Genomic DNA, 22,642 nt, shown 5'->3' with positions numbered 1-22,642 from the left:
ATGCAGACTCTGGGACCTAGGTTGAAGGGAAATAATCTTTTGCGATCATCATTCACGAATTTGGGATCGTATAGATGGTGGCTTGAGGGGAGCCAGCGTTGCGGTCGATAATGCATAGGGTCGGCGAAGTACCGCGAGCTTCGGGCGAGAGCGAAAACGCTGGCCTGGACGTGGGTCTATTCAGAGGAAGTTAGATGCTGATAACCTTGCCGCCGTCGCTTTTGGTGGTGATGGAAAAGAATACTCCGGGACGATGTGATAGACTTACCCCGTTAGGAATATATTGGCCATCAACCATAGCGCCTGGGCTGTATCGAGGCAGCCCGGTATTGTTGCTTGGAAACATGCGCAGCGTCTCTTCTAAACAGGCATGCAAATATGGGAGGGTTGCCAAGGCGCCTGGCGTGATGTCATCGTAAGAATTGAACTTGTTCCTGATCTCTTCGGCCAAGAGTATGTAGCATTCAGGATACTGAAGCATGAAACAAATGGTACCATAGAGCTAGTCTGACATCAGCCCAAACCCAGCAGACGTGACCTGAAACGTCACGATTCAACTCAAGTGGGGAGAAGAATAACTGGAAAGAAAGGAAGAAGAGAACGAGAGGACTTTTTGTCAACAAGACTTACCAGTGATAAGCGTACCAAGTATTCGAGACGGCGGCTATTCGAGGCCCAGGAAACTTAGAGAGAGGATGGAAGTATAAACGCTACGCACATATGGTTGCTGCATAGACGAAAACCTGCAAACGGAATTAGACCTCTGCTATTGTTACTTATGGACGGGTATGCCATACGATCCCAAAAATGACAGTTGCAATCAATTGTATGTTCATAGTTTCCTTAGAGAATAATACATGTTGCAAAGCCATCTTTGCTAGCGCTCTTGTAGCCTCCAGAGAGCTTGATACATTTTTGACACTATGGCTACAAAGCAGACAGAAGACCCCGTAGTTTACACTCCCGAGGACGAAGCAGGAGTACTACCAAAGATGGTAGCCGAGGGAAACCAGATGTTCAGCGCAGCTTTAGCTCTTGGACCATCATCGTGGGACTTGGAATTACGATGTGGTTGGCCGCTCTTGAGACCTCCGTGATAACTACGGCAGCGTCTGTAATACTTGCTGATATTCCCCTTGGTGGTAACTGGATATGGATGACAAATGCGCTTTGGCTTTCTAGCGCTGCCTTTCAGCCCTTGTTAAGCCAGTTCGCAAACATCTTCGACCGACGCTGGCTCACTTTGTTCGTAATAGCTATCTACACACTCGGTAGCGGCATCTGTAGCGGTTCCAACAGCGGTCGAATGCTGATTACCGGCCGTGCCGTACAAGGGATGGGGTCAGGAGGTATATTGTTGGCATTCGGTGCGTATTTACGGCTGCTGGTCTTGAGGCACGTCGGGCTAACATGCTATGATCACACAGACACAATTGTGTCAGACATGGTACCATTACGCTATCGAGGCAACTACATTGCCATTATACTTCTTATTTACGGGCTTTGCTTGGTGTCTGTGCCTGTTTGAGAAAGATTTCCCGCTCCGTACTGAGTTGGTAACGGAATATGGGTTAGAAGTAGATGAGAATAAACTCTCTAAAGAAGAAGCAACAAGTTAATAATAGATTGGCACTGTTTAGCGCATGTAGTTGGTGGTAGAAATATGTACAAATACCCCCTTCAGCCGCACATGATGGAGGTCCCATTATACACACATGTAAGCTTAGAAAGAATTCCTGGTGAGATATATAGATGACAGAATGTACGAGAATGAGGGCTTGAGAAAGCTTTTAAAAAAAAGTCGTTAGGGATTCACGAGAGGCGGCTTAATCGACCTTGGTGGGGTTCTTGCTAATATAGCATCGCCAACAAACGAAACGCATGCGGGACGGCAAGGGCGGATACGATGATTAGGAGATCAATAGAGTATTTGCGAGGTACAATTCCGAAGTAAGCTGGTCTACTTATAATAGCTCGCAGAGTGAAAAGTAACGGCATATTAAAGAACATAGACGTAGATTGTAAAAATGCAGATATGGATAGAATCAGATAACGTGGCCTGCCTAATCGCGGAATTTAGTAATATGAATGGAAGATGATACAGATTGGCATTGTCATATATTGCAGTTTTGTCGTCCGCATGCATCTTGGACCTTTACACAACTCTACACATGAAATTGACTGAAATGCGGTAGATCTCATAAAGAACCATGCAACACAAGGCGCGAGTCAAGGCGTATTTTTGCGAGGCAGAGGTTGACGTTTGATATGGGAAAATGACATGCCAGTAGTTAGGCTGTGGATGTGGAAATGATGCAAGATTCTGCTCTTGAGGGCGGACTGAATTCTCCAGCTTAATGAATGCGCATATCTACAGAGAGCCAATTTAGGAAATAGATGGAGGTACAGAAGAGCATAATATGAGGACATTTCAAATTGTCAGCTTGAAGAACGGCTTCGAATTTTTGGGATGTATATAGTCACGTGAAGAGGACAGGCAGGTCAAACAAAAAAACCACCTTGTGTTATGCTGATATCAGAACAATAATGAGCTTTAGCGCTTGAAATCAAAACGCCGTGGCAGAGAGAATGGCTGTATCAAATTTGTTCTTCAAAGGTCTTGGTCACGAGGTTTCAGCGTCGGACCTGACGTTGCATCGAAGCGGCCTGCTTGCACGAGCGGAGGGACAAGCAATGAAAACATCAAACAGAATTTACCACCAGTACAGGCAGTGAAGATTTGCCATCAATCCTGCTTGCTCTACCTGTGGTTTTATGAACCAGACTAAACAAGCAGGTGCCCAAGTGAAATACAGCGCGAAGATGGCAAGATCTCTGAGGTCGACATGGTCTACCCCGGGCGGCTTAGGCAAACCTCCAGACAACTTGCAGTAACTATTGATATGTCGAAGCCTCATTCCCGCGTCTTGTCCTCCTCAATACAATATTCTGCAAGTCAATAGAAATGTAGCAGCCGGCGGTAAGTTGCGTAGTCATTGAGCAAAAGCTCTTCTTTGCATCCATTCCAGCGCCATAAAGGTCTCTCTAGAGCACAAGATAGAGGAAGACTCGACAGTAGCAACAACATCACCGAAATGATATTGTTGCCCAAGTACACCCACAATAAAAAGTGCCCAATACAATTTAAATGAAGAAGGAAAAGAAGAGGCTTATGGATTTTCGGCAAATTCTTTTATGGAAAGGAATGGCGCTAGGGGCAACGGCCAATCAGCGAGATCGCTTTTCTATTAGTAACTTACGTCGCTAAAGTAGAGGAGAGCTTCAAGAAACGTCAAGACTCCCAAGATTGAGACTCAATTGCTCGTGCCCGCTACCATACAGCGTCGTTTTCTTTCTTTTCTGTCTAGACGACGAGAGTACACGATGCTGAGGCAATCTCTGGCACGTTCGGCTCTGCGGACCGGCAGGCAGACCTGCAATGCTTCACGAACCTTCGCGACAACAAGCAGGAGGCAGGCCGAGGTCCAGCTTACGATTGGTAAGGCACATTGAGTCTGCGAGCTGTGCGATACATGAGATGGCTAATTGGTATTTCAGATGGCAAGCAAGTCTCGATAGAAGGTATGTCTAGGGAATGTGGAAATCTTGGGGAGAGATGTTGACAAGTGCCACAGCTGGTTCTGCTTTGATTCAAGCTTGCGAGAAGGCGGGAGCCGTGATTCCAAGGTTCGTTGAGAGGCTGTTCTACTTCTAAGGAGCTTACACTGACCCTTTCTAGATACTGCTACCATGAGTGAGTCCGGCGCGATCCGATGCCACCCTACCGACTGACCAGTATACAGGAAACTTATGATTGCGGGAAATTGTCGTATGTGTCTGGTGGAAGTCGAGAGAGCCCCGAAGCCTGTCGCATCATGTGCGTGGCCAGTACAACCGGGTATGGTCGTCAAGACCAATTCGGCCCTCACACACAAAGCTCGAGAAGGAGTGATGGAGTTTCTGCTGGCCAACCACCCTCTCGACTGTCCCATTTGCGATCAAGGAGGAGAGTGTGATTTACAAGATCAATCGATGAGATATGGAGCTGATAGAGGCCGGTTTCACGAGGTTGGGGGAAAGCGTGCCACGGAGGATAAGAATATTGGACCCTTGATTAAGACCTCGATGAACCGATGTATCCACTGCACAAGATGTATTCGATTCGCAAACGACGTTGCTGGAGCTCCAGAGCTTGGGTCGACAGGACGAGGAAACGATATGCAGATTGGAACTTACCTTGAGAAGAACTTGGACTCAGAAATGTCTGGAAATGTTATCGATTTGTGCCCCGTGGGAGCTCTCACCTCAAAACCATACGCTTTCCGAGCTCGACCTTGGGAGCTGAAGCACACCGAGTCTATTGATGTCTTGGACGGACTTGGATCTAATATCAGGGTTGATTCGAGAGGTCTCGAGGTCATGCGTATCCTCCCCAGACTCAATGACGACGTTAACGAGGAATGGATTAACGACAAGACTAGATTTGCATGCGATGGGTTAAAGACACAACGACTTACCACACCTCTCATTCGAAAGGACGACAAATTCCTTCCCGCTACCTGGGAACAAGCTCTCACTGAGATTGCAGCAGCATACAAGGATTTTGCACCAAAGGGCAATGAATTCAAGGCTATTGTTGGAGAGCTCCAGGAGACAGAGTCAATGGTCGCGTTGAAGGATCTGGTAAACAAACTTGGTTCTGAGAACTTGGCTCTTGACCAGCCTTCTGGTAGCCAGCCAATTGCTCACGGAATCGATGTTCGGTCTAACTACCTATTCAACTCCAAGATCTGGGGTGTAGAGGAGGCTGATGCCATATTGATTATTGGCAGCAACCCTCGACACGAAGCTGCTGGCTTAAATGCTCGTATCCGCAAGCAATGGATGCGATCAGACCTTGAGATTGGTGTTGTTGGTGAGACCTGGAACTCTACTTTCGAGTTCGAGCATCTTGGTACCGATGCTGCTGCTCTTAAGAAGGCTTTTGCCGGTCCATTTGGCAAGAAGTTGCAGGCAGCAAAGAGACCTATGATCATCGTTGGTTCCGGTGTCACTGATCACGCAGATGCTAAGGCTATCTACGAGATAGTTGGGCAATTCGTTGACAAGAATGCCGCCAACTTCCTGACAGAAGAGTGGAACGGTTACAATGTCCTTCAACGTTCGGCCTCAAGAGCTGGTGCTTACGAAGTTGGCTTCACGACGCCATCTACCGCCGTCGCCAACACGAAGCCCAAGTTCGTCTGGCTTCTTGGTGCCGATGAATTCGCAGCAGCTGATATCCCCAAGGATGCATTTGTAGTCTACCAAGGCCACCACGGTGACCGCGGTGCTCAGATCGCCGATGTCGTTCTCCCAGGTGCTGCATACACCGAGAAAGCAGGAACCTATGTCAACACCGAAGGCCGCGTGCAAATGACCCGCGCCGCTGTTTCATTACCTGGTGCTGCACGTACCGACTGGAAGATCATCCGAGCCATCAGCGAGTTCCTAGGCGCACCACTTCCTTACGACGATGTCGCAGCTCTCCGTGACCGAATGACGGAGATCTCGCCTGCGCTGGCGAGCTACGATGTCGTGGAGTCTGTGTCGTTGAAACAGTTGAGTAAGGTGCAGTTGGTAGACCAGAACAAGGGCAGTAAGTCGAGTGGAGCGCCGCTTAAGAAGGTGGTTGAGAACTTTTACTTTACAGATGTTATCTCGAGAAGGTATGTTATGCTTACCCTAACTCATGCTCGAGATTGAGCTTTTTACTGATTGTTGTAGTTCGCCTACAATGGCAAGATGCTCGGCTGCGAAGGAGACTGGCAACCCACAGACTAACTTCATGGCATCTGGTTATTCCAATGAACACCCGCATGGCCAGGTTGCTTATGGTGCGTGATACTACTGTATACTGAGTTGAGCTGTTCCTTTGTTGGTGTTGGTTGTATATATTTGGGACGCAGTAAATTACAAGAATTATCAAGTAGAATGAACGAGCGTGAAATGAGTCATTGATCTCGATCGAATTAAAGAAGACTTTAAAACAAACATCAATGGCAATGCAATGCTAGAGGATAGTGTAAGTAGGTAGGTAGGTAGTAACTTTATAGATATCGGGTCTTGAAACACGTCTATGCATTTTACATACTGTACATCAATCAAAACACTGATGGATGATAAAACCATCCATCCATTCGCTGGATCGAGGTCCAACTACGCCACGCCAACGCCAACCATGCATCTCCACCCTTTACCCGCAATAATCGTTGCATCCGCAACGTGGAAATGAAGATTTAATCCACCCATAATACAATTTCCACCCCATTTCTTCTTCAACCCCCTCCCTATCCTAGCTTCACAAGAATATTCCCATAATCCACCTGCTCCATTCCCATTCTCATTCTCGGCGCATGTCGTCTCTCAGAGATCCTATACCGGTAAAGCGAACTTCTTCCCCTTCATAACCTTAGTGTAATAGATCCAGAAGAAATCCGAATACAGCAGCGTCTGCACCAAACCCGCAATCACACTAATCCAATCCCAATGCCCATCGACCGCATATCGCCAGATCCAATTCGGGATATACAGCGCGCGGTACAAGCCTAGCGCGAACAGGTAATGCGTGGTGATGGTCTCGGCCTCGCCGGTGCGCTGCAGCATGAACAGCTGCGGCAGGATGGCCACGCTCTCGAGCCAGATGCTAAAGGCCCAGGTGATTTCGTACGGCGTGTAGTAGTAGGGGAGGAGCACTGCGATGATGGCGGATCCGCCAAGCAGGTATTGTACCTTGAAGGTGTCGAGGTTTGGGTCGTGCGTGGGCTTGTAGGCGGTGGTCATTAGGTATATGGTATAGCCGGAGGAGGCGAGGAAGAGCAGCTTGTAGATGGTGTTGTAGGGACTGTCGGTGAAGGTCCAGAATATGTCGAAGTACCGGGTGGCGTAGACGATGAAGTAGAGGGCTTGGGATTTGAAGGATATGCCGGCGCAGGACTGGAGGGAGGGGTGGTTAGTTGGGGAGCGAGCATGCGATTGGGAAGGGAAGACTGGAATGGACGGGAGATGGACGTACATTTGTCTGTGTCATTTTGTGTAGTAGTATCAGGATCGATACCAGATGGGAGAGATCTCCTGCGCGGGATGTTAGTGATCAATTGCTTCTTCTGGTCTGGGAAAGCTTACCCAGGATGCGGAAAAGATTCATGGTGGGCTAAGGGCGAGTGAGAACACGGCAGCGTTGGGGATAATGCAGGCTTTGCAATAAGAAAGGAGCGTGGTGAGCTGAACTGAGCTGCTGGAATGCAGCAGCTGGATCGTCGTCCAGGTTTTAGTTGGGGTTATGGTGGTCGTTGATTGGGTTGGAGTTTGAACTTGTCTTTTCTTCTCAGTGAGGACACGCAACGACGCGACTATACCTCTATAGAACATCACAGGGATGTTGCGCACGGGTACAAGCTATTTGCCGCCATAAGCGCGAAGCTTAAGTGAAGGTGAAGGTAGTGGCGGCATGACGATTACGAAGCATCTTTGTGCCTGGAAATTTCGACAAGCTATTTGTCAACCACACCAAGTAGGACAATAATCGAGTTACATATTCAATACAAAGACATTCTATCCTTTGAACCCGCTCATTCTCTCCCTCCTCTTTAGTGACAACCACCACATCCATAACAACTGATAACCAAGACGGCACCATGTCTACTGACAGCCAAGATCTAGTCCCCATCACCCTTACCCACCATGGCAAACCTCATACTTTCTCCTTCCCCTCCGATGCGACGATATCAAACCTCTCAGACGAAATCGCCGACTCCCTCTCCGTTCCGCCCTCCAACCAGAAACTTATGATCTCCAAACTCGGCCTGCTTAAGCCCCCCTTCAAAGACCCCGGCCTCTCCATCAGCTCGATAGCAGACAAGAAGATAACGCTTATGGGCAGTACCGCCGTAGAAGCTTCCTCCATCTCCGAAGCATCAGAGCATGCCTCAAGACGCGTAACAAGGCAGAGCAGGCCCATGCAAAAAGTTTCCGCATATAAAACACACGATTGGAAGAAAGAGCAGCAAGAAGCGCAGTACACATTCACAACTCTCCGGCCTCTTCCTTACCTTCCCAACCCATCAAAGTCGCTACAGTTTCTGCAAAGGTTGAAAGATGATGCTGGAATCAAAGCGTCGATGCGGAAACACAAGTTTACGGTCCCGCTCCTCACAGAGATGAATCCTATCGAACACACCCAGTCGAACCACGAAGGCACATCGCGCACGCTGGGCCTAAACCGCAACGCTGGAGAAGTGATAGAACTGCGTTTGCGGACTGATGCTTACGATGGGTATCGGGATTACAAAACGATACGCAAGACGCTGTGTCACGAGTTGGCGCATAATGTGCATGGGCCTCACGATAGGAATTTCTGGGATTTGTGCAAACAGATTGAGAAGGAGGTTGAGGGCGCGGATTGGAGGAGTGGCGGGCACGCCTTGGCAGATGAGGAGTATTATGGCAGTGAGGATGTGGATGATCATGGGGGGTGGACGGGGGGTGAGTTTGTATTGGGCGCGAGTGGCAGTGGTGGTGCGGCGAGTACGGGGAATGTTGTTAGTGCGGGGTTGAGTAGGAGGGAGGTTCTGGCCAAGGCTGCAGAGGAGAGGATGAAGAGGTTGAGGGATCAGGGTGGTGAGAATGCTGGGAGTGGTTCTGGATGAAAGGCGCTCCAGATGAATGAAATGAAATGGTATTTGATCGGTGTAAGGCGTTGGAGACATTTGAGTTAGCGATAGTACTCGAATCAACTGGCTTTTTGAGAATAGTGTTTTTTGGATATGCCTCATTTAGTGGTTTGCTACCTCATCTCAGTATATGTGTCTCTTAAGTGCCACGAGTACGCAACGGGGTTGGGATGTTTGCTCCAAAATGTAAATCGAACGTATATAATGTGTTTCCATAGTCCGGTGAGAGGCTGTCAAATCTCAAGTCTTCCATAGCACAACTGCCATGGATTTTTTTTAGTAACAAACAAGTATAGCAACTTACTCCGTATACGACGTATAACTCGAGAACAGGAAAAGCGCCCCCAATTGCATCCACTCTCGGATGCAACCCCATCAAGAACAGGCCCGTCTGATTCGCTCTCATCTCAAACAACCCCCATAATAAAACAAATCATGCAGCTAAAAATAAATGCTCAGCCGCATCCCACCCCGCAGGCCCATCCGAAACATCTTCTAGACTTTTAAAGAACTCAGTCTCTCTTCTAGAAGTCATCTATGGATTTCTAGGACTAACTCATGGACTCGTTCAAAGCAAAACTTAAGAGGGGTCGGAGTGTCTTGAGGGACGGCTTCAAGAGAGATAGCAGGAGTACTTCGGCCAGGAGTTCCATCACTGGGACTAGCGCGGCTACATCAACGCGCGGCTCCCACGATGAAAGACCAACTCAGGTCACTACGGATGGAGATTTGGGTAAAGCTCAGATCGGAGCAGGAAACCCTCTTCAAAAGACACCTGCCGTGGTGGATTCTGAAGACAAATCTCAAAAACCAGCCGGGTCTGTCGTGGCTACCTCGACTCCTAATATTTCAGTTCCCGAAGTGGTGGTGACTTCTCATTCTTCCGCAGTGGATATATCAAAAAGGAAGGAAGGCCAAACCATCGAGACAGTTCCTTACTCTACGGTGTCGTTGACCACGGAAGAAGCGGGACCCCAACAAGCCATCTCTGTCCCACTAGCAACACCCCCACAAGGAACTCAACCCAGTATTGAGAGTTCCAAACTTTGGCAAGATGCGTACAAGAGTCTCAGAAAGGACCAACCAGGGTTGGTTAAGAATTATGAGATAATCCTCAAACATGCGGCAAACATTCCCCAGAAGGCCGATATCCGAGAGGAGGTTGCAAAGGTTGTATCCTTCCAGAAAATGAAGATGGAGAACGGGCAGTGGTGTTTCCAATGGAATGATAAGCCACAGAAGATCCGAGATGTCATCCACAAGATTCTCAAAATCACTGACAAGGCGGCCTGTCTCGTCCAAATGGCAATGACATATGCGCCGCCATATGTCTCGATACCATGGGCTGCAATCGGAGCCATTCTGCCTGTAAGAGAGCCCCCCCTACGGCACAAACCAATCGCTAACTCTGTTCTTAGTTCATGCTGAATGGCTTTGCCGAAGAGGAAGACGCCATCTTAGGCATTGAAAAAGTCGCGAGAATCATTTCAAGCTACCGCATTGTCGAAGATGCATTCTTACTCAACCCCCAATTCGCACAGACGTATTCAGAGGCAGTTTTGCCTCTCTACGTCAAAGTCCTAGAGTATCAAGCCGTCGCCGCCCAGCATTTTGGTCACCACACCTTGACTCGCTTCGGAGCCAGCATGGTGAAAGCAACGGGCTGGAGCGATGCTCTTGCGGAGATTGAGGGACTTGACAATAGGAGTCGAGGCTCGGTTTTGCATTTGGGGATTCAGGCTCAGCAGAAGGGGTTTGAACAGATGCAAGGGAATTTCGGGGAGTTGGTCAAGATGTTTGAGAATCGAGATGATGTTTTGAAGGCGTACTTGAAGGATTTCTTTGTTCACAAGGGGGAGGTCGAGCAGTTGTTGACTGATCTCTCTACTATTCCATACAAGCAAGACCACAGGGATGTTCGCAAGGAGCTTGGATCTGCCTACTTCGGGTCCGGTCAATGGCTCCTCAAGCATGAAACCATCGCAGGCTGGCGTGATTGGAAAGCAAACTTTGATGTTATGTGGCTCGAGGGTAGTGTCGGAACTGGAAAAAGCTCCTTGACGTCCATGCTCCTCGAAGATTTCGCAAAGACGCCTTCCGGAAACCTGGGTTTCTTCTACTGTTCGAAGAAAGCAGCCAAGAAAGATCAACAGTTCAGTGCTCGTGACAGTGTAGAGAATATTCTACGTACCCTGATTATTCAACTTTCGATGTCATCAGACGGCAGTTCAATATCTGACGAGATTCGCGAATATCACACTCGCAGCAAACAGGGAATACGCGGGGGTGGCATGGAATTAGCAGACTGCATCACTTTACTGGAAGGGATTGTTGCTAAAGAAGACCGACCCCGAATCACCATTGTTATTGACGCCTTGGATGAATGCGTCAACTTCAATAAACTCCTCGAAATCTTGCAGCAAGTCTTCGTTTCCCAAGACGGTGTTCGGATTTTCTTTTCCAGTCGCTTCGATGTTGATGTTCATCGCCACTTTCCCAACGCTCAGAAGATTGTCATCGAACAGCAGAACGGGCCAGATATACTCAAGTACATCGATACCGAGATTTCGGAGAGGAGAGTCGGTAGTGGCTTGACTGATAAACAGGCTTCTGAGCTGAAGTCAATCGTCATGCGTCGTCACGAAGGAATGTAAGTGAAATTTGCCCCACTATGCATTTTAACCAAGCTCACTGATAATAAGGTTCATCTGGGTTGTTCTTGTCATCGATGATATTCTAGATGAGAATGAAGAAGATCGTGCTCAGATGGAGGAAGATATACAGATTAGAATTGACGCCCTGAGGGATTCCGATGAAACCGACATAGAGAAAATGCTGAGCACCGCATACGATAGTGTCTATATTAAAGCAATTGGAAAGGGGAAGCAACCTACTCGGCGGCACATAGTGGATGTTGCGCTCAAATGGACTCTCTGTTCATTCCGCCCACTCACTCTCACCGAACTTACTTACGCAATTTCTATTAAAAAAGACGGAACCTTGATGAAAAATATCCAGGGAGGAATGATTCTTGATTTCTGCAGCAATTTGCTGCTCGAGGGATCCGGTGGCATCGTTAGATTCGCGCATCTGTCGGTGAAGCATTATGTGGAACGGAAGGAGCCACCCGACTATTCTGCCCTTGAATCACATGCTCAGGCAGCCACTAGCTGTCTCTTCTTGAAGAACTCGCCGCAGTATCATGAAATTACTACCAGTACACTTGAACTGTCATATCGCGCGCATGGTTCTGTCGGCAAAAGCTTCTCAAATTATGTCAAGACATATTGGGCCCGACACTGCCGAGAAGCAAAGCAAAGTGCAATTGAAGTAGAAGATTCCGGACATGGAGATATTGGACAGAACGGCATTGAGGATTTAATCAATGGGTTGGAAAATCTTATCAATCAAGACCAACCAGCCACAGTACACAATGTCAGCAAATCCTCGAATCATGGGTCAGAAATGCTTCGAGATGCAATACAAGACAACGACGAAGAGACAGTCGAGATTTTAATAGCTGTGAATGCTGATGTCAATGCACGCGACGAATTCGGGAACACTCCCCTCCACGAAGCTGTTCGTTGGAATCGGCTCGTAATACTGGAAAGACTTATAGATGTCGAGGCAGACTTGAACGCTCGAAACCTCAATGGTGATTCGCCCCTTCACTTCGCCGCCTTCTGGGGATTTGAAGAGATATTGCAAGCATTGATATCGACAGGCGCCGAGCGAAGCGTGCGCAACCAAAGAGGAGAAACAGCTTTGCACATCGCTGTCATTCAAAAGCACAAGGAGATCGTACGCACCCTCCTTGTCGCTGGTGTCGATAAGAACGCGACCGACAACTGGGGTAACAATCCACTGCATTATGCTAAACTGGGAAAAGAGATTACGAAGGATGACTCAATTTGCAACTTATTAGAGCCTCCAGTGGATAAAAATGCATCATCCTACAAAACTCCACCGATTATAGTACCTGGCCTATGCGACTATTGCGATATCATTCGTTGGATAGACAAATCCCCGAAAATCACTTTTCATAAGCATTGGCCCTCCTACGATGATCTGAAAAGTTCAGCAAATAGTGGATGTAGTTTGTGTGGTCTGTTACTTCGGGAATTTGATGCTCTCGACTGTCAAAATATATTGAAAAGTGACCCATCTGAAATATCAATTTCGCTACAACTGGTCTCTCGCCAGGCGTTCTCGGATAGCGACAATGACAAACTCAAGGCCACAATGGGTGGGACCTTGGAAGTTGAGTTTGAATTCTGCCTAGATCCAAGTAAGTCTTACTGTGGCCTCTTGAAAAGAAAACAATATTAACGGAAGGAATAGAAACGGATCTCGGTCCTTTGAAAAGCGAAATATCCGGAAGGCTGATAGCCCCGAAGCCTTCTGATCAATCGTGCTTTGACTTGGTCAAGACATGGCTGGACGACTGCGCAAAGAACCATTCCCAATGTGTCATGGAACCTAGCACTCTTCCAACTCGCATCATAGATGTTGGACCCCCGGATGGCTCCAAGGAGCCATTTCTCTACCTGCCCAAACCTGGTGAAGTTGGGAACTACCTGTACCTTTCGGCCAGAAGAAGTGGGTTCCTCGATGGTGGCTGTCTACTCATGTCAAACTTGCAAGATCTTTATAAGGCTATGCCACTACTGTCGCTTCCCAGGACATTCAAAGATGCTGTCATAATCACACGCCGACTTGGAATACAATACTTATGGATAGACGCCTATTGCATCTTGCAGGATACTCGTGATGACTGGGTGCTCGAGTCTACCAAAATTGGCCAATATTTGAGGAACTCAACCTTTACTCTAATAGCAGCCTCAGCAACAGGATCTCAGCATGGCATATTCGAAGAGAGACAGTTCTATGAGCCTCTGCTACGGCTTCCATGTCATGAAGTTCCAACTGCGAACACGTCCGGTCAACCCTGGACCGGCAATCTTTACCTCCGAAAACCTACAAAATCCGCATTAGAGGCCATGTCCTCCAGCGTTTTGCAAAGAGGCTGGATGGTACAAGAGCTCGTTTTGCCAGAACGCAATGTAATCTTCGGCAACGAACAAATTTATTGGAACTGTCAAAGACTATCCCGAGCCGAAGACACGATATGCCACCAGAGGCCGATCTTACGACTGAACGGTAGTCCTAACGGTGCTACTCCCATCGCCGGCGAAGACTACACGCGCGAGTTCACCGAACGCTGGTACTATCTCGTCGAAGTCTATTCTGGCACCATCTACGCCCGCTCCACAGACAGACTCCCCGGGCTCTCGCACATGGTCAAACACATGCTGCAGCAGATCAACACAACATACCATGCCGGTCTCTGGCGTTCCAGCTTCCACCGCGGTCTTCTCTGGCGCGCGAAATCCATCGGTCCCGCGCAGCGCTTCCAGGACTACATCGCACCCAGCTGGAGCTGGGCCTCCCTTAATGCCCCGGTCTCCTATACGCTCGGCCTGAACGAATCGAGTGGGAGTACACACGATGCCGAGATCCTCGATATCCAGATCTCGACGCCGGCCTCAAACACCACCGGCGTCGTTGATTCGGGATCTCTCACGCTCCGCGCTCTGTCTCGTAGTATCTCCAAAACGAACATACCGAAAGGCTGTAATCACTACTTTGACGATGCGGGGTTCGAAGCGGAGTGGCGGGGTGGGATGGAGTTTGTGCATATTGTTGTATGTACGTGGGCTGTGAATAACAAAAATCTGATAGGGGAAATGAAAACGAAAACGAAATCGGCGGGGTTGGTATTGAGGCGTTTTGATGTTGAGGGGGGGGGCGGGGGAAGCGAGCTGGCACAGGGGTTGGGTTGGTTATGGGGCCCGATGATGATGTTGGTGTTGAGGGGAAAGAGTGGGAGAGGAAGGAGTTTGTGGTTATTTGAGATTAAGATAGCATAGCGTAGCATAGCATAGGAAAAGGGATTTTTTCAAGTTGTATAAGAGGTGTTTTAAAAGGGTAAATGAGCATTGCAAATTTACCGTGAATGTTCGAACCCCTATTCGATCTCGCTTATAGTAATCACCCTGCGTCGAAAGAGGGAATCATTTCAAGTTACGAAGAAGTCTGGATATATGTAGACAGCGGTCATGATTTGTTGACAGATAGATAATGTGCTGTTATGGCCTTAATGGGGATCTTGTTATATTTGAATCTGATGCTGATAGCAAAGAGTTGAGATGGAAATGCTGTGTAGTAAAGAACGCTTGGGGTTATACGGAGTAAGGCTCTGTTTGCACAAGATGTGCAGAGCCCATAGACTACTTTTGAGATAGTTTATTGTATTGATATCTGACTGATGATGTCGTATATTGTACACTAAACTGCCTAATAATAATCCTAATTACCTATCATCAACTCATCCAAGAACCCTGAATCCGAAACAGCCCCCATACCCTAAAAAATACTCTTCTCTCCTACCTAGATAAATTCTACTTGTTCCTCTCCAAATGAACAATATGTAACTCCACAGCACTTAGCTCTGCCAGCGTAGCAGGTCTGGGCCTCACCAGAAAAGGCGAAACCTCCCAATCAAACCACTTATCCTTCCCGCCATCCTTCTGAATCTCAGACCTCAGCACACTCCTCCGTGCCATCTCCCACATCTTCCCAAGGGCCTCCGCATGTGCAGGGCCAAACAGTAGCTCAAAATTAGGCTCTGTATCTTTTCCCGTAAGGACGAGGCGCCGGATCGCATACATGACTAGCAGTTTCAACCCCGTTGTGTGTTTGTCCGGTAGATCCATATTAATTTCCTCCGCAAGCGCGCGGGCTTCGGGAGATCTGGCCGCTTTGTTGAGCCAGTGTTTATAGAACGGCTTTCTGAGCATCTTGTTCTCTTTCTCGCAGGTGTTGCTGTCGTCGTCATATTCGGAGAACTCTGCATTTGCCATGTCCCGCCCGCATCTAACGTGTTCGGAGTCCACTTTCCAGAACTTGACTTTAACACCAGACTCCTCGAGCAGCAAGAGTTTCTTTTGCAGAACTTTGTAGGCTATGCTATTAGCTATAGTCCGGTTATTCCCATCTCGAAACTTATTCTTTTTCGAAATCCAGTCCCAGCGCCAGATTTCGGTGCTGATGGTATCTGTCAAGCCGCTCGAATCGGTCACCAGGATAACGAATCTGATTCCTGTAATATGGTCTTCGATTATCTGCAGGGCCCGCACGGCGGCGCAAATCTCACCTAGGCGGATAGTCTGCTCTTCTGCTTCTGGGTCGGAACCAGAGTCGTTGTAGCGTGAATCCTTGGCAAACCACGTTCCGTATGTTGCTTCTGCTTTTTTTGTTCCCTCGCCGTGGCATGCTCCATCTATGATTACCAAGATGGCATCAGATACTGGCAGTGCATTGGATCCTTGGTGAAGAGCTGGATTTGATATCTCGCGTTTGCTGTCTGGTAGAATGAGACCGGAAGGTAGTTTGACGGTCTTTGTTGCTTTTTTGATATAGGGACCAGGGTTGAAGATGCGGTCAGGTATGTATTTGACCATGGTGAACGTCGGGGTCGATATAGAGGCATTCGAGTATTTAATTTAAGCAGAGGCCGACCCTGGATGTCGTTGTTCAAAAAGTGACTGCTGCTTGCACTTCAAAAATTGAATATTTGGGCATGGAACTTGACCCAGAACAGTGTGAATTGCCTTTTAGGGGAGGTATAGCCGCCTTTATATGCTGTCTTCCTTTCCTTAAAGACAATAAATGCCTTTGATAATTTTCTTCGGCTGATGAATTACCATTGTATCAATTGTTGGTATATTGGGACCTGACTTTGCACACAGGAAAGCAGAAGGATATTCAAGGGCAACGTCGAGCAGCGCAGCATTGTTCAAACCTATGTTACAATTAGGCTGGGGTGTATGGAACCTGTCTTACAGGTAGTGTTAATCCATTCGCTGACTGCGTGGGAAAATGAAACACAAGTTTCGTTTGTGGGTGTTGATGGACGTCAAAATGTTAAGCAAGTAGTCGGTCCTATACCCAAACAAATGTTACATGACTCCATTGTATTCTGATACTTAAAACACGTATAAACTTTCCCTAAATAGACGATTAAATACTAAATTCTTCGCTTAATTCTGCTTTCAAGTCTTCTAAGTCAAGGGTCTCTGAAATTTATTAGGTACGATGATTGCAGTGTATTAAAGTACGACCTACCCAAATAAAGCTTCTTGGCCTGATGCTCAAAGAGCGTAGTAGATTGTCAATTCTCTACTATATAGTATAGACTTAATTCTAGGTATTCTAGTTAATAATGCTTAGCATTTAGGTTGTGTTATGGATGCGAAGAGGTGATGCCTCTTCGCTGACTAAGCTTATGCTAAATCACATGACCCGTAGGGCTGGGACAAGTACTGTTCGGCCTTTCTTGCGTTTGTTCTGAGCGACAATCTCCAGATGCTGCGCAATGCGCTTTTCGTCATCCGCTGTAGGCTTTCTAGGCCGCTGCCATCGGATATCGGCATCCAAAGACTCTCGAAAGGAGATCCTAGATGGATCGTGTGGGCGGTGAGGTACCAGGAAGTCCAATCGATTAACCCACCACTCCTCCGTAATCGCTTTAGCATCCTTCCATTCAGGTCCAAAAAGTCGCTTGAAGTTCGGCGGCGTGTCTTCACCCATAGCGACCAGTCTTCTGATCGGAGCTGTAATGCCAGTGAAACCTCCACTGGTGATGGAAGACTGTGGGAGGCTGATACCAAGTCTTTGACATAGCTGTTGAGCCAGAGGATCCAAATGTGCTTTCTGCATCCAATAGTTTATGGAGCGCTCCAGAGGATTTGACATGGGCGGAGACAATTGGTACTGTTCCCTGTCATAGCCGGCGTTTGCCAAGGAAATTGCGTCCTCGTTATACTTCTTTTCCACAAGCTAGAATTTCACCCTGAATCGATTTTCAGCCTCAGCCTCCTGGATCAAATTTTCAACGGCCTCGAATAGCAAACCGTTGGTCGATGCGTCTGCAACTGTCTCGTAGGATTCACTCTCTTCCCATTCTTGGATGTGATGGCTCAGGCATTTTGCCACATAAGCGGAGTGGGTTTTAATAATGACTGTAGAATTGGAGAGAGGTTTTATTTTGAGAACGTCCTCTGTTTGCTCGATGGCTCTTTTGACAGCATACAAGACGGCAGCATTGATTTTCTGGCTCTCGCTCTCCGGGAGTATGTCGCCGTCGTTCACCCAGCCACAATCTTTCCCAAACCAGGCTCCAAATGCTGCCTTGCCAGCTTCGGTACCGTTCCGTTTGCAGGCACCATGTACTGAAACGACAATGGCTTTGCGTAAGGGGTTCCAAGGCGAGCTATTTTCTCTGTCTTCTGGCATTGAAAGGTGAGACACGCCAGTCTTGCCTTCACAAATCCATTGAGTAGGAAACGTCCTGGGGACTATTTCACAGGGATTGAACAAGCGTTCATCAACCTGAAGTGCCTGCTGAATTGCTTCCAACTCCATAAATTTGAATTAAGGGGGGTGGTAAATGTGTTTGGGAGGTTGAAAGGCTGTAGAAAGGGATGTAGTTAACGATTCGGTTTGCACGGATATGGGCTGAAACCTTAACCTCATCACGTGCTGATTTTATTTACATACCCACTTACTACATGGGTCTAGATAGATTCCAAGAGTATTTACTGATGATGGCTCATTCAAATCTCAAGCCAATCGCTACTTAAAGCTTGACTCGCAATCCGAGGTTTTCATTGAGAGGTCATGTGACCTTCATTTCTTCTCGTGACCCATTAACTCACCTCCAAACGGCAGGAGGTATGCACCAGGAACTAAGCACTTCTTTTCTTCGCCTTACAATGGAGCCGAGGCAGATTATCCGATCTCAAGCCACAGATTCTTGGTTTCTGAATACAATTAGACCAATATATTTCCAATTCGTTAAGCGACTTCCCCCTATTCGAGCTACGGTTACATTTACTTTCTCGACAAGGCAACGGTTGATCCGGAACCATGACACCGAATCGAGTCTTCGAACCCACCAAGTACGCGACGGTAGATGATGAAGTGCATCTCATCTACGAACGGCGAGCAAGCGTCCAGCGAATCGCCGGCCATTGTAATCGACATTATGGGCAGGGGCAAAAACTTCACTGACCGTGCCCCCCGCGCAACATTTGGATTTGGTGTCTACTTCGGCCCCGGTTCGGACCGCAACATAAGCGAACATTCCCAGCCGACATTCCTCTCAACGATAAAGCGGCCCAGCTCTACGCAGCTATCGTGGCGGTGGACGTTGCGAATTCTTGGATGGAACAGGTTTCGCCACATTTTCACGAGGTGTGTGACGTGGTGGTGGTGAAGACGGACTCCAAGGCGTTGGTGCAGTTCATTAGCAAGTACGTCTGGATTTGGCAGGAGGAAGGATACGTGAATTCAATTGGTAAACCGGTCGATATTGCAGATGGGTGGGAGACTTTGCACAGGAAGTGTCTGGCATTGGAAAAATGCGCAGTTGATGTTCGGTTTTGGAAGGTACGAGGAAGTCAGATTGGACAGGCTAAGGATTTGGCAATGCGTGCTATCGAGGATTCGAAGAAGCTCTGAAGATTGTGCCGGAAGAAGCATTAATCTTACTTGGGAGGTATAAGAGCTGGATAACCCATGCATACCACAGTTATTGCTACTGGAAGAGGTCCAAGCATGCAGATATTGTTCGATTAGGTGTGTCAATTAATCATTCTTCAAAAGAAATTTTGGTCTTCTTATCCTTGTCGAAGTAACTACTGTCTTCTTCGCCTGTTTTCGGATTTTGCCCGGAACCCAAAGGACTTTCCATTTCTCTTACTACGGATTCCCTTGCTAGCATCTCATGAATTTGTGGGCTGTCCAATTCGCTTCCCACGGGCTGTGGGCTTGCCAGCTCCAAACCTAGGATCGGCGTCCCTGCAAGTTCGGCGTTCCGTTTATCCTGTTCATGTGCTGCAGCCAGTTCGGTGCCTCCAAAATTACCAGACAGTTCGGATTTGTCTTTGGTGGGATCGACTAGTGCAGCATCAGCCTCAGCGACGGCAGCATATGCCGATGGATCTGTGGTGGAAACATCAGGGGAACTCTCGGAGGCCGGTGCGGCAGGTTTGGGGTGTCGGCGACGGTAGACAAATAAGTAGAATAGGAGTGCAGCTCCAACAATCAATGCAATACCACCAACGACTCCTCCTACAATCGTACCAACTGGCGTGCTGGTATGCCTATGAGTTTCTGTTAGAGTACCATTTGTGCTCGTTGAATTAGCGGAGGGCGGCAAGATAGACTTGATATCTGACGTGAAAGTCGATGGCCATACACATGGCGCAATGGTGAACTCGGAACGATCGTAATCTGCCACTAAGTATGCTTCTTGCAGGAATGTTCGGCCAAGTGTGTATTGCGTGTCATTTTGTGCGCGCTTCAAAGGGAAATAGTTGATCGTTCCTTCTGGAATAACTGGAAACGAGGCGTTTAGATCAAAAGCTTTGTATGGTAATGTTATGTCGAGACTTTGGCCTTCGCTAGTAGAAAGTGTAAACGTGATATTAGGATTTATGTTCTGGAGGGAGGTGTGCATGGTGTCATTGAGGGTATAAATTTCAGTAGTGTCGTTCCAGGTTAAACCAAAGGCACTCTCGAATTTTTTGCAAATAGCACCAGGGAGATAAATGTAGGGAACGGTAGAGTCTATATATAGCGAGATTGGATCGGATGCCAATGTTGTGGTTGTAGTAGTCGTTGAAAGCCCTGTAGGGATGTATTTTATTGCGGAAAGCTGGACCAGAAACCGTCGAGAAACCGCATCATAGAAATGCAGAGTGATGTTTTGGGACGAAAATCGAGATGCGTCATAACCTCCAAGAGTTAGAATTCCTTGAACCATACTATATCCTGCACATATTTAGCCCTGACTCATTTCAACTGAATTGTCCACTTACTATACGCCGCCCCCGCCGTGTAGCCCCATGAAGTACTTGGGATTCGCGACTGATTGCGGAGGGTTGCTAAATAGCTGGCTTGTGGATCGTTTAGAGTCGTAAAATTGCTCGGTGTTGCATCGAGACCGAATACACCTTGCCAAAATTCAGGAGCTGCAATTCCAGCAACATTTTAGTTGTCGAGAGATGGTCCACCGCTTCCTGGATAACCTAAGGTCACGGTTTCATGGCCATATTGTCCATTCCCTATAGCATCATCAGTATGTATTCCATTCTACACTTCTCGATTTCTGCCTACAGCATCCGGTCTCAACGTACCTGTATATTCAAGATTCATTTCTAGCTGAAGCGTAAATAAACCGATGTTTGTCCAGGTTGTCGAGTTGTCGATAGTAAAGATGCCACCTCGATTCTTTGCACAATCCGAACCATATTTATCGGGACATCCTTGAGAAACTACAACCCAAACTTCGTTGCCTGCGGTACTGATCATAACCCGCGCAGATTGCGCAGGTGTGCCAACCTCCACGATAAAAGTGCTCCATAAGCCAGCTCCATCATTGTCCCTAAAATCAAAAGTGAGCCTGAAAGTTATACGCTGAAAAGTGTCAAGTACTATACCATGCTTGACTAGTCGACACAGAGATTGGTCGCGGTAGTGAGGATGTCGTGGTTGTCATACTCAAGTTTTTTAGTTAAGGGGAAGCAGTCATTTGGAAAGAAAAAGGGAGAAATTAGATTCGCTTTCGACACGTAAAGACGAGGCTGGAAAAGGAGCAATTGGGGAGAACTTCGAGGCCCGCCGATAGAAATTATGGAAGCGGCTATAAATAGAAGTTTATCAGAGCGTCCGTCACAGCCCAGCTGCTGTGAAACTTAATTTATAAGTGTCAATCTGAATATTGTCTTCTGTAAATTACAAACTCCTACGAATCCTGCGGATCAACCCGCATGCATACACGAATGGAGAGGTGCAAGGCATATGAGGTGGTGGTACCTTCATCGTTGGATTACCGCCCCCGCCACCCGACCCCCTTCACCACCATCCCGAAACCAAAGCGAAGCCGACATCAGCAGAAGGCCACACTATATAATAGAAAACTTGGTATAATATTAGCATAATAACAATGTGTTCAATGAATGGGACAACGTCTCTACCTAATTAATCCGGTGAAGTAAGCCATATTAAGTGTATTAGATCGGGGGCAAGCCTGCCAATTGAAAATAAACCTGTCACAAAATCACTGGAAGTAATTCGCACAGCAGGATATTTGTATTGGATCGCCCAAACCCCTGATTATCATCGTAGCAGGCTCTATTGTTCCAGTCTCTATGCAACGTAAACCTTGTAATCCATGCATAAAGGAAGGCGTGGATAACTATGTAGTAGTTCTCGAGAGGATCGCGAAGCATACGAATGTGGGATTGATGGCGTTTATCACAGATTAGCTATCAAAGTATTGTCAACTAAATAAAGAAAAAGGCATCAGCCGACAGAGCCCCCGTTTTGGTGTCACTGTGTCACTACTCAGGTCGCGCAAGTCAGAAGTGGCGGCTGGGCTTGAGCCAATGGGTTGTACTCTTCTACTAAAATACCTAGACTAAAAAAGCCTTTTTCTTAGCTTTGAGGTTGCTATAGATCTTCTAGCAGGACTCGAGTTAATCGTGTTTTGATATCTTCATCCGCTTGATAGGTATCTGACTAGCAAGACAAAGTCATGTTACCCTCGGTATCCTGTATACACCTCATAGGCGCTTTATTATGCGCCCAACAAACTCTTGCCAGATCTTTCTTAGAGGTTAGTTTCTGTTAGAGTAGTGGCCCAAGAACCGGTTGAAAATCTAACACTCATAGCAACCGCCTCCTTTCGCAACTCAACAGCAACGAGATCTAATACCTCGCCATCTCTGGATCCTACATGCTGCTATCTTTGGCCAGATCACCCTGGGGTACAAATATGGTATACTAGTACTATTAATATTACT

The 22,642-nt window shown here is 47.4% G+C and overlaps 5 protein-coding genes across 5 annotated transcripts; 3 read left to right on the top strand and 2 right to left on the bottom strand.

Moving 5' to 3' along the window:
• Positions 1-3,439: 3,439 nt before the first annotated feature.
• Positions 3,440-5,884, top strand: nuo78 (NADH-ubiquinone oxidoreductase 78 kDa subunit, mitochondrial; the record flags this gene model as incomplete). The annotated part of the gene is made up of 4 exons (XM_031149862.1): positions 3,440-3,499; positions 3,593-3,687; positions 3,804-5,708; positions 5,767-5,884. 4 exons carry the CDS (start codon positions 3,440-3,442, stop codon positions 5,882-5,884), a joined length of 2,178 nt encoding a protein of 725 aa, XP_031006441.1.
• Positions 5,885-6,414: 530 nt separating this feature from the next.
• On the bottom strand, positions 6,415-7,069 carry KdelR (ER lumen protein-retaining receptor; the record flags this gene model as incomplete). Its single annotated transcript, XM_031149861.1, has 2 exons — positions 6,415-6,975; positions 7,055-7,069. 2 exons carry the CDS (start codon positions 7,067-7,069, stop codon positions 6,415-6,417), a joined length of 576 nt encoding a protein of 191 aa, XP_031006442.1.
• A 607-nt stretch (positions 7,070-7,676) lies between these two features.
• Positions 7,677-8,687, top strand: LHYA1_G004907 (Ubiquitin and WLM domain-containing metalloprotease; the record flags this gene model as incomplete). Its single annotated transcript, XM_031149860.1, has 1 exon — positions 7,677-8,687. One exon carries the CDS (start codon positions 7,677-7,679, stop codon positions 8,685-8,687), a length of 1,011 nt encoding a protein of 336 aa, XP_031006443.1.
• Positions 8,688-9,269: 582 nt separating this feature from the next.
• Mib1 (E3 ubiquitin-protein ligase) lies at positions 9,270-14,462 on the top strand (the record flags this gene model as incomplete). Its single annotated transcript, XM_031149859.1, has 5 exons — positions 9,270-10,079; positions 10,130-11,361; positions 11,414-12,999; positions 13,053-14,416; positions 14,454-14,462. 5 exons carry the CDS (start codon positions 9,270-9,272, stop codon positions 14,460-14,462), a joined length of 5,001 nt encoding a protein of 1,666 aa, XP_031006444.1.
• A 4,963-nt stretch (positions 14,463-19,425) lies between these two features.
• Positions 19,426-21,336, bottom strand: SAP8_1 (Candidapepsin-8; the record flags this gene model as incomplete). The annotated part of the gene is made up of 5 exons (XM_031149858.1): positions 19,426-20,609; positions 20,657-20,809; positions 20,852-20,902; positions 20,975-21,222; positions 21,278-21,336. The coding sequence occupies 5 exons, from the start codon at positions 21,334-21,336 to the stop codon at positions 19,426-19,428; spliced, it is 1,695 nt and encodes a 564-aa protein (XP_031006457.1).
• Positions 21,337-22,642: the final 1,306 nt, after the last annotated feature.

Source organism: Lachnellula hyalina, assembly GCF_007821495.1.
Source record: "Lachnellula hyalina strain CBS 185.66 chromosome Unknown contig00044, whole genome shotgun sequence".
Lineage (NCBI taxonomy): Eukaryota > Fungi > Ascomycota > Leotiomycetes > Helotiales > Lachnaceae > Lachnellula > Lachnellula hyalina.
This window is presented reverse-complemented; position numbering and strand designations above follow the sequence as displayed.